General features: G+C 36.6%; 1 protein-coding gene across 3 annotated transcripts in view; it reads left to right on the top strand.

The window, feature by feature from the left end:
• lmx1ba (LIM homeobox transcription factor 1, beta a) overlaps positions 1–12,500 on the top strand; it is a 58,013-nt gene that overhangs the window by 40,609 nt on the left and 4,904 nt on the right. For all 3 annotated transcript variants that reach the window (XM_067407728.1, XM_067407727.1, XM_067407726.1), the window contains exons 3-4: positions 11,953–12,185; positions 12,261–12,439. In XM_067407728.1, coding sequence (XP_067263829.1) covers positions 11,953–12,185; positions 12,261–12,439 — 412 coding nt within the window. The remainder of the gene's footprint in view (positions 1–11,952; positions 12,186–12,260; positions 12,440–12,500) is intronic.

The raw sequence follows: 12,500 nt of genomic DNA, 5'->3' as shown, positions 1-12,500 counted from the left end.
TATATATATATATATATATATATATATATATATATATATATATATATATATAAATGTTTTTGTAAACATTTTATTGCCAGGGACAATGATCAATTATACAGTCTAGCTAGTGGTAGTTATTAAAGAGTTTTAGACTTATGATGCAGATGTCTGTTATAGGAATTTTATAATTTTTTTAGAAATTCTCAAATTAAGAAGGAATCAAATGAATCAGGAATTTTAAGGCATCAATAATTAATTAGCCAGATATTTTGCGGCTTTCGCAGAGTAAACATTCCAGACCTCAGGTCTAATAATCTAAGGATTACCAGTGCTAATTAAAACTCAAACAAACATCCCATTGCACAGCCAAAGGTCCATAAAATGGTGGGAAAACACACACACTAATCCAGCATCAGTCTCAGATGTGGCTAAAGCTTCTCTAAGAGGGATTGATCGGGGGTCGAGGTGAGGCACTTGAGACTTGCCATAATCTCACAGCTGGGTCACCGGCGTAAACCCCCACCCACAGATTAAGGAGCCCTTGTTAAAGAGTCTCCACAGCAGAACTCCTTAACGTCCTCCTTTCACATGCTCGAGGACCTCCTCTTCAAAACGGCCCATATTACTGTTTGTTTAGTCTCTCTGGGCAGAGCACGAGGGTCAGGGGTAATTTAAAACCTGACTGCGAGCTCTAGTCTCAAGCTTATCCAGCCTCGGGCGCAAAGACTCACCCTTATTTAACGTTTGTGTTTCAATGCGGTAACCTCATGGTTGGTAAACTGTGGCTCTGTTCCAAAAACTAGTGAGCTGCCTACTTAGACAGCATTTTAAGGGAGACACCTTTTTAATTCCAAAAGGAGGCATAATTGTCCTTCTAAGATATCTTTTATCCACGTTTGAAGGCATAACCACACCTAGAGAAACCATCCAACAATGCATTGCGAGGATAATTCTATAATTCTAATTTTATATTATATATACTTTTAGTAATAGTGAGAGAGAGAGAGCAAGAATTATAATTTAAAATTAAAAATATATGTAATTTATTATCCATATAAGTGCACACACACATATATAAACACTGTATTTACACTGTATTGGCTGTGTATTTTTCATTTTCCTTTAGTAATTTTTTTGTACAGCTGCTTTTGAATATTGAAAGAAGTGTATATTTGTATGATGTTGATAGTAACTCTCTTGGATCACTTTGATTTAACTCACAAAGTTGGTGCCTACGTAGAGCTGTCCAGCTTGTTCACTTACAGTATGCGGTTCTGTTTTTGTTAGGATGCTTCCTATCTAGGCAGCTCACTAGGTTTTGGAACGGAGCCTAAAAACAAGAGCTCTTCACTTCAAGTAGCGTCCACTTAATTAACTCTCCATCATGATCTCTTCACTTTGATTCTCTCCAGAACTAGTTCATATGGTGTATACTGGACAACAAAACCCGGCACATCTGCTCTGGAGACCGCGTTGGCCTTTTGACATCTACGTTAAGCCTGAGATTAAGCAATGCTATAGATCTTGAGAAAAATCTGGCTTGCCACTCTTGTGGTTCTACCAGGCTTTATTGGTTTGCACAGATGCCCCTCATGTAAAATAAACCCTGTGTTCTTTGTGTCAGCCAATGGGACGCTTCAGGAGGTGGGGGTATTAGCAATATCCTCCTGTCAATCATGTGCTGGCCTCTTTCTGATTGGTTCATCTTCAAGCCAAGCAGCTGCAACCTCTAGATGGCAATTACAAGTCGCGTAACTGCAGCTCTGGGTATATTGTCAGATCGCTCACTTTAGCGGTGAAAAGAGCCCCGCTGAGCCATGCTAAACAGTGACGTCTGCTTTACATCAGCCAAACCAACATGGAAATGCACCAGATGAGGAGAGAGACTCATTAAACTGGTTCAGATTTAGAGGAAATGAGTGTTAGCTCAACACTTATAGGATAGTAATGTAGTTATAAGAGAGGAAAAGTATTTTCTCTGAACATTTGAGTGGTGTTTACCTGCTGTGGCTTGTTGCCAGGGTGTTGCCAGTGGCAACTCCAGGACGTTTTTTTTTTTTTTTTTTATTTTGGGGGGGGGGGCTCTAAGAAGTGCATCAACAACTTAAATACCCTGCATTTATTGCATTTCACTTATTTAATTTTCCATTTTTCCATAAACTATACATTCACAAGGTCACATTGTAAAGTCTTCACAGTTACTAAGCATAGTATCACTTTTGCTTAACATCTTTACTATTACCTAATCAGCTTGATGAATCAGTAGCGGGTTATTGAAACTTGTCGACTTACAGGCATATAGGCGTACGTGTTTATTATGTCTATGTATATATTATAACATAGTGAGGGCTTTAAAACTGCAGTAAGTGCCTCTATAATGCAAACAAAATGGAAAAGCACGCAGGGTGTCGAGACAGGGTGTTTTCAAAAATGTAACTTTTAACTTTTAAAAAGCGCACGATAATGCAGAGAAGATGCAACGGTCAAATACGCTTGTTTAACACGTTAATCTGTATGTTTATATCGAAAACAACCTTTCCTCTTTAATTTTTCATCACTACTAGGCTAGCTAGGGCGAACAAAGTGCAAAAATTTATCTTAAAATCTCTATTATTTGACGTTTATAACGTGAGTGAATCTTCAAAAAGATCAGGGTAGCTCACCAATAGAAGATTACAAGAGGACAATATCTCTGTTGTTATCGTCGGAACTATTTCGAGATGTGTCTAAAGTCCGCGGTCTTTTGCTTCATATTTCAAAGCTCTCCAATATGATCGCTGTTGATGAGGAGCTTAAAGGTGCAATATGTAAGATTTTGCCTATTTAGAACAAAGGCGTAGTTTGATGACGCCAAGTTTGAGCGTGGAATCTTGGGACTTGTGGTCTTCACTTCATAGCCGGAGGAAATAATCGGGATAGGGCTCGGGCAGAAATCATGTTCATGGATGCGATTATTAACATTACAGTAGTATGAAGCAGAGCAGGACCGAATGTTGTGGGAGCTGAACGAGGACGCTGGAGCGATTGCGCAGTTAATATGTGGTTGCTAGGGTGTTATGCGTGGTTGTTGGGTGAATGCTTAGCTGCAAGTCTGTGTCCACTTCAATGTAAGTCAATTATTTTATTTAATTATTTTATTTATTCTGGTTAGTTGTCCTACCAAATCAGAATTTTTGGCCATGAACATGCTTATATGATAGCCAATAATGCCGTCTAGCTAGTGTGCTCACTTGGTTTTGAACCCCAGCCAATAAGAAGCTGAGAGAGAATGGACTCCATTCAGGCCTGTGGTCAGATCTGGGTTTGATAATACGGCCCGAATGCGGCACAGATTCTGTGGCCAGGGTTTCTTCTGCTACCTACACAAAACCTGGACTTCTGAGGGACCATTTTTAGACCATGAGCTAAGATCTGTTTGGGTCTGTAAGAAATTACCCTCTAATCAGCTTATAGGCGCTTCTATGTATTTCCTAATAGATGAATTACAGGCTTAAAATGAAAGTTCCAGAAAGGCTTTTACAGCCTGATGCCATAGGAGAACTTTTCAAGTTTTTAATTATACGATTCTTCAGAAAACTATTTGTTCTAGTGCTACAAAAAACAAACAAACAAACAAAAACAGAATGGTGTTACACTGATCTGAAGAACTTAGGCTTCAAGAACATTTTAGTCTTTTTAGTTCAATTCAAGAACATTATACAGCAAAAAGGGTTCTTTGCTGAACTTTATAAAGGTTTTATTTTTAAGTGTAAAGCAAGTGTAACACAGTGTTTTGTGCATGTGTTTGTGAGTTGCCTTTTGTGTGCGTGCTCCATTATTCGCTCATACCCTGTTTGCTGTTGTGGTAGAGCTGAGTAAACTCCAGCCTGAATAGAGCTGCCAAACTCAGGAAAAGCAGCTGTCCAAACACACACACACACACACATACATTGTGTACCTGCTGTATTCGAACTGTCCCTTTCACACACTTTCTCATCTTTGATTTCATCTCTGTCCTCTTCCTATCCTTCACTCCTATTGCTTTTTAAAAGGACCTTATTCTGCTGTTTGCAGCATTTTATTTTTGACCTATTTATGTACATTCACATGTGATTTCTCCCCAAAATAAACTTAATTTAGTTGACCATTTGAACAGGTGGAAAAGAAGGGGAAAAATAGCTATTGTGAATAAAATAAAACTAAAAATTATTGACTTATGTAATGAAATGGTCTATTATAAGTCTACATATATGACAAATAATATTATTTTATTTTTATATTAATTTTATTAATAACTAATATTTTAATAAATAAACAAACTTTATTATTATTTTTATTTTAACATTAATAAAATTTTAAGCAATTTTAACACATTTAAGTTGGAATGTGGTGAAATTAAGTTAGACTAATGTAAATAATATTGAACAAACTCACATAATGTAAGTGTGATTGACCTAGTGAAATTAAGTTGATAAAAAGTAATAAATTAAGTTTTTTAGGTTTTACCAATTGAAGTTTTTTTTAAGTTGATCCAACTGTTTGCTTTTACAGAGATTTTATTAACATTATTTTATTATTTTAATGAAAATTCAGCACATTTCACAGTTTATCATTGCATTCTCATTTTAACATGTTTTTTTTAAGTTCATTAAGCAATGTATTAAAAGGCATTTTTTTTTTTTTTGTTTAAATATTTAAATTTTTGTGCACTAGTGATTATTATTTCTCTTTCATTATTTTTCAGATTTTATTTTGGGTGGACATTCATAGTAGATTTTGTGAGATTCATCCAAATCCACGCTTCCTTTCTGCTTGTTTACGTTTCGATCTTAATCAGTAATTTAGCATGTCTATGGCCGATTAGAATGCTAATATGAGTTGAGCAGTGAGTGATGAGCTTCAGGAGGTGTTGTATTATCGGGCAGGAGTTTACTGTGAGGCCCCGGACAAACACACGCTCCATTTAAACAGCTATTATCCACTGACCAGACGCCTCTCTATCTCTCTCTCTCTCTGTCAGTGTTTAACTTCAGTATAATTAGCCACATTTAGTGCTAATTCACACAGCCTCTGTAGTAAAATGAAAGTATAATTAGTCTTCACGATTAATGGTATCATGTTTGAGGTGGTTGTTGTGATATTTACCAATGTTTTCACAGACAAGGCTTAAGCCTAGAATAAAAAGTATGTTTGAGCTGTCTTAATTGAAAGAAACTGCTTTTGCTCTGACATATCTGTCTCAAGATTCACAGCAGTAATGTTTTTTTTGTAAAAGCTACTTAAATATCCTAATTGAACTAATGCCTAATCCTGGCTTAATCTAATAGATATAATAATCTATAATAGATCAGTGATAGACTGAAAACTCAAGTAAGTACTTGTAATTGAATAAATGTGATAGGAACCCAATCATATTCACATAGCTTGTTGTTATTTTACAGAAGTTTATATTTGATAACTTTTTTTTATTATGCATGGATCATTTTTAATACCACTATAATGATCTTCCTAGACTGGGGTTTAGATAAGAACAAAATGTGATCTGAATTGAGCTTATTAATGAAACTATTGTCTTCTGTAGAGTTTTTTTACAGCTGAAAATGAATTTGTTTCACAATTGATGAATTTTACAATATTAACACTGCTATTTTCTTGTTTTATTAATGTGAAGCTGCTTTGAAACATTCTGCAGGCCTGTTGTATAAAGTGCTATCTAAATTTAGAAAAATAAATTGCCATTGTTGAAGTGTTTTAAGTAAGTAAATTATTATTGAAGTGTGAGTCCCACTTCCGTACTCATATCTGAGACCTTTCGAATTTTATAGAGGCGAGTGGATGTGGCTTATACGCTTTGATAGGGTCAGAGTGCAGTTAAATGTGGTAAATGTGCCGTGTGTGTGTGTGGACTACAGGATATTTCCATGCAGCACCCTCAGAGGAAAGCGCCAGCATTTAATGACATCTTTAGTCCTTTTGTAGTGCACATGCATCTGCGCTGTATGGATGTGGAATAGGCGGTTGGAAAAATCTAACACACACACACACACACACATTGAGAGGTCTGCAAGTCCATAATGGCATCAAAAGGCAATGTAAAAAGACTGGTTACAAAGGATATAATTACTTTCAAATGACGTACCAGTTACAATTGAATACATGTGTCTGCAGACGGATTCCTCAGGTGCCTCATATATGAAAGAAACATCACATATGAGATCTCTTTACTGTCCCGAATGTTTCTCCACATCCGTGAGTGTCCTGCTTCACATATATTTGTCCTGGAAGTTGCAATCAAACATCAGAGATCTCAATATGAAATCAAACCTTTCTCATTCAATTCTCCAAAAACCACATTCATTTTGTATTTCTATACTCTTACAGTTAATAGTTTAATAATTTGTCTGTTTTCATTTCTCCAAAGGAATTTTAGAAGCAAAAATTGATGCTTAAACTTGAGCAACACATTTTCCCTTTGCGTATCAGTGTATATTTTGTCACCCCGTATTGAATTCAACATGATGTCTTCGTGTTTCTAAAGCACCTAAAGCGGATCTGAAGAGTTGTTGTTGTAAGTAATCTCTGGTCTTAAGCTCTCTCTCTCTCAGTTGGGCTGGTGTTTGGTGTTTGGTGGTTTTCCATAAGCCCATTCAGACGTGGCTGCACTGAACAACTTTGGTGGCGGCAAACGAGGGTTAAATTATTGTTTGTGTTTGTTACATTTCTGATCTATAGCAAACAAATACAGAGCGAAGGATAAATAAAATCCTCCCTCACACATACAAACATCAATATCACATGCACACATTGAAGATCACAGATTTGAAGGCTTTTCTAAGCATGGCTGACTGAGCGTGAAGACTTTCCCTTCTTTAGGTTGTTCTTAATGGTATTAAAGAGGGATTAGTTTCAGCAACTGCACAGTGTCAATCAAAACAAGTTCTTTCTTATGGTACTTTCTCTCTTTCACACACACATAGACATAAAAGAGACCAAAAATCAGTAACTGGTCCTCTTTAGACATTCGTATTTGCAATTACACGTCAACTAACTCTCATTAGAGTATTAGTAGACTGTCTAATATCTGCAAAAAACCCAAAAAACTCCCCAACAGGCATTCTACTGACTAGACGTGAATTTGCAACTACATGTCAACTTATTCAACACCTAACCCTAATAGTCTACTAATATTCTAATGATAGTTAGTTGACATGTAGTTGCAAAGTTATAGTTATAGACTGTCAAAAGTGAACCATCAAAATAAAGTGTTAACCAAAAATCTTATGTGCTCCAGACTTGAATCTTTTCTCAAATTGTGTGGTTTGTGGTCGTAGAGATTTGTGCATGGACATTCTTGACTTTTGACCACCCTAGCAACGCCCCAGGAACCAAATGCAGCCCACATGCATTATTTTCATATGTTCTAAGAACTTTTTGCTAACATTCCCATTAAGTTCTGAAAACATCGCAAACATTAAAGGATTAGTTCACTTCAGAATTAAAATTTCCTAATAATTTACTCACCCCCATGTTATCCAAGATGTTCATGTCTTTCTTTCTTCAGTCGAAAAGAAATGAAGGTTTTTGAGGAAAACATTCCAGGATTTTTCTCCTTATAGTGGACTTCACTGGGGTTCAATGGGTTGAAGGTCCAAATGTCAGTTTCAGTGCAGCTTCAAAGAGCTCTTCATGAACCCAGATGAGGAATAAGAGTCTTATCTAGCGAAACAGTCATTTTCTAAAAAAAAAAAAATTATTATACTTTTCAACCACAAATGCTCATCTTGAACTGCTCTGCAATGTGCCATGCATTACGTAATCATATTGGACGCAGGCGGAAGTATCGTAGTAGGGCGAAAAACATTGTTTTCTCCTCCAACTTCAAAATCATCCGGCGTTTGACTTAATCTTTGCACATTTACTTTCACGCGTGACCTTTCCAACATGATTACGTAATGCGTGATGCACCGCAGAGCAGTGCAAGATGAGCATTTGTGGTTAAAAAGTATATAAATTTTTGTTTTGTTTTTAGAAAATGGCAGATCGTTTAGCTAGATAAGACCCTTATTCCTCGTCTGGGATCATGTAGAGCTCTTTGAAGCTGCACTGAAACTGACATTTGTACCTTCAACCCGTTGAACCCCAGTGAAGTCCACTATATGGAGAAAAATCCTGGAATGTTTTCCTCAAAAACCTTCATTTCTTTTCGGCTGAAGACAGAAAGACATGAACATCTTGGATGACAAGGGGGTGAGTAAATTATCAGGAAATTTTAATTCTGAAGTCAACTAATCCTAATTTTGCAAACATTATGTGAATGTTACTTTTGAATGTTTGAATGTTCCGAGCATTCTAAAACAAGTAGTAACATTTAAAAAACAACTGAAATGTTTCAGAAAAAAGGTAACACTTTAATATGGGGAACAATTCTCACTTAGCTGCTTATTAGCATGCATATTGGCTGTTTATTAATACTTATAAAGCACACATTAATGCCTTATTCTGCATGACCATATTCTGCATCCCTTAAACCTAAACTTAAACACTACAACAACAACCTCACTAACTATTAATAAGCAGTAAATTAAGTTATAGTTAATAGTGAATGTGTTCCCCATACCAAAGTGTTTTGTTTAATGAACGATGTGTGAATAATGTTCTTTTTGAGAACACTGTTCTACTAACGTCACTGGAAGAGTCGCACTGATGCAAGTGTCACTCGTGGCTGTTCTGACAAAGACTCGGGACAAAGCCGCCGCTGTGGTCCTGTCAACAAAAGACAGAGAAAAGGACAGGATTAGTTCTCAAGCACAATAGAAGAAAGGGAGATCTCCAGAAGGATCATGGGAATTACAGACACCAGCATAATGTGAAGTGACAGACAGAGGAAGCAGGGAAACACGTGCGATTTATCAGCAGAAGATGGAGAAAGGAGAATTTAATGTGTCCTTGATGAATAAAAGCTAATAATTTATTTCACAAAAATTCTTACTGCTGACTCCAAACTTTTGAAATGTACAGGGTATAGACAAATACATCATACAAAAAGCTATAAAAGAAATGTGTAGGCTTAATGTGTTTATACTGAGATCTTTGACTTTTGATTGCAGTCTTTGGGTTCTTGGCAAGTTTGAGATCTCTTCTGAAAACTCACAAGACCAAAAGTCTCCTTCAATGCTGTCTAGGAGAAACAGTAGAGATATTAAAGAGATCTCATCTGTGATTTTTTTTCTTTTTTCCTTCCTGTGGGTCCGTCTCTGAATATTGACTCCTCTGTAAAAGTCTTTTGTGCCGTCTCACCTCATGATACCATCATATCTCGAGGCTTATTAAAAATCTCTTTCAAAGTCATAATCATGAGCTCGGCACCGCTGGGGCGTCCGGTGTCAGTCACGCATTGATCTGTGCGCCTGTGATATTTATGGATGAACTTTATTGGTGTGGGAGAAGACACAGCTCTGAGGGAAGATCTGCTTAATGCTTCAGAATTATTGAGCTTTGCAGTGGATTTCACGTCGGGGGGTTTGAGTATTAACCAAAGAAATGAGTCACTCTTCTCTTTGCTGTTTCACATTGTACTTCAAATAATTAAGAGGAGATCCTGCTGTGTAGCCTTATGTTATGTTCAAATATGGTTTTTGCAATAGACCTTATACGCCAGACAGAGAAACATGTGCACCGCCATCTTTGTAATGTTGTCTTTGAACTTCCGTTTTTGGGTAGCTCTGTAAATTTGGCATGGCTGTCAAAGATTAATTAGCTGGTGAAGTGGATTTACTTGTTAATGAATGTTAAATTGATCATTATGATGTTTAAAGCAGATGTCTTAACAAATGTCAATAGACTGGGAAGATTTTAAAATGAGCAATTCATTCATTAAAGGTGCTAAAGAGGATCTTTTCGTCGACTTAGAAACCAAAGACTGTTAGTGAGTTTTTGAAATGGGCGCATGCGTAAGAACAACCCCCCTCCTTCACAGCTCATTTCGAGGGAATGCCTCCCAAAACTCGTGCACGAGTGTTTACCACCGGCATTCGCTGTGTCGTGTTAGTGGATTCATTATGTCGGACTCACCGCAGGTAACTCATAATCTGCAGCTATTACTCCTGTCTCCTGACAAAAACATTGCATGCGGCGCCTGTGGAGTGTGGAAAGTTACTGGAGCGCGCAGCCGCGCTCGTCTCTCACAAGGAACGTCATGGCAGTGATTGACAAGCCAGAGGGCCAATCGTTTACGCGATGATCGCGATGACCTCGTGCACAGATGATGTATATTAATATTATTCCTTTCATTGCACCTAATAAATAGTCTTTTATCAGTTAGTAAAGACAGTTTCAAATAATATTGCAAAAATTTATAAAACAAAACATCCTCTTTAGCACCTTTAATGCTTTGATCGCTGTGGAAATTAAAAAAAAATAAATGTTTTTTTATTTTATTTTTTTATTGACATATAAAGACAAATAATTAAAAGAATTTAACAACAATAGAATTATAAGCAAACACAAAAACAGTAAGGAAACAAACAAAAAATATATATAAACAATGGAGAAAAAACAAAACAAAAACAAAAACAAAACAAAAAAAAATATTATATTATACTTTGTGCACAACGAATTGGACTTTAGGGCTTTGACATTGCTGGAAGAGGAAATAGTGCCCAAATAACATTTCAAGTCTCGACAAAAAATAATAACAAGAGGTTTAAGAGACAAAATTTTACACAAAAAACTTAGCTAGAAAAATAAATAGATTTATAAGAAAATACTTGTCTTTTAGATTTTTATCAAAGTTATATAATCCAAATAATACATCCTTAAATATCAAAGAAAAATTTACAAAAAAAGAAGCATGTATAAATAAACAAAATTTCTTCCAAAAAACTAGCTACATGAACACACTCCCAGAAAAGGTGAGGGATAGACTCATCTTCCACCCCACAAAAAGAGCATAGAGAATCCTTCTCAGGAAACATTTTTTTGATATAAAGATTGACAGGGTAGAAACGGTGTAACAACTTAAACGATACCTCTTTAACCTTATTAGTGATTAAATATTTGTTGGGTAAAGACCACACTTTCTTCCAAGGGATCGCTGTGGAAATACAAACCGGAAGACAAGACAACGAGCGTAGCGCTGAAAAGGGGAGGGGCTTCATATGATCTAGCCCAGCCTAAGGGGCTATATGCACGGTTAGCTACTTCCTGGTTGTCAAAATGTAGGAAATTCAACATTCAACACTTATTTAAAAATAAAAAAGACAATAATTACCACTATAACCAGCAGGTGGCGGCAGAGTTGTATTTATATGCGAATATATCAGCCATTTCCTCTAATTGTTTTTCACCTAGTTTCATTTTTGAATAAATAGTAAACATTATAAAATAACTTGGTTTAAAAATACATTTTGTCAAAATGACGCAAAATGACGGAGGGAGACGGAACGCAAAAGCGAGTAATCAAAAACACACACGCTATTTTAACATTTACCGCGTGCCTATGTGTCTGAGCGAGTGCTATAGTGATAATAATCTTTTCCAGTATTATTTGATGAATAGAACATTTGAAAGAACAGCATTTATTTGAAATAGAAATCTTTCGTAACATTATAAATGTCTTTACTCTCACATTTAATCAAATGAATGCATCCTTTGCTGAATAAAAGTATTAATTTCTTTTAAAAAAGAAATCTTACTGACACCAAATTGAATGGTAGTGTATAGCTATTTGAAAAATCTGTTTTGCAGCAAAAAAAGAAGAAAAAAAAAAGAAGATGTGAATTATTTTGCAATGCATTTATCTTGATTTATGGAAAGTTAACTATTATATTATTTGCTAATATTGTTTGTCTTCGTCTATGCAGCCATCATCAAAAATGCCAGTCATTTAATGACATTTTCAAATTCTTCAGAATAAAATACACTAATAAATTGTGCACTATAAGACCATGAATGTGTTTTGAGAAAGTTTTCATTTTTTGTTTCTCTCATCAGGTTGTTCGCGACCAAATGCAGTGGCTGTCTGGAGAAGATCTCTCCCACCGAGTTTGTGATGCGTGCACTAGAAAGTGTGTATCATCTGGCCTGCTTCTGCTGCTGCGTGTGCGAGCGCCAGCTGTGTAAAGGAGACGAGTTCGTCCTGAAGGAGGGACAGCTGCTGTGCAAGAACGACTACGAGAGAGAGAAAGACTTACTGCACTCGGTCAGCCCGGAAATGTCAGACTCCGGTGAGAACGCAATTCTTTCCTCTCACCTCATCTGCTCTCCGTAGAAAGGTGATGTTAAAATACGTGTTTCTGTAGACAAAAGTGAGGATGAAGATCTGGATGTGAAGCCGGAGAAAGGAGCGGGAGGCCAGGGCAAAGGCAGCGATGACGGGAAAGACCCGCGCAGACCCAAAAGACCTCGCACCATTCTCACCACCCAGCAGCGGCGCGCATTCAAGGCCTCCTTTGAGGTCTCCTCCAAACCATGCAGAAAGGTGAGACCTTCGTTCAGAGGGGAAAAAAATCAAATAAACCCGAAGCCAATCTTAAATGACG

The sequence above is a fragment of the Chanodichthys erythropterus genome, chromosome 13 (genome assembly GCF_024489055.1).
Source record: "Chanodichthys erythropterus isolate Z2021 chromosome 13, ASM2448905v1, whole genome shotgun sequence".
NCBI classification, from domain to species: Eukaryota; Metazoa; Chordata; class Actinopteri; order Cypriniformes; family Xenocyprididae; genus Chanodichthys; species Chanodichthys erythropterus.
This window is presented reverse-complemented; position numbering and strand designations above follow the sequence as displayed.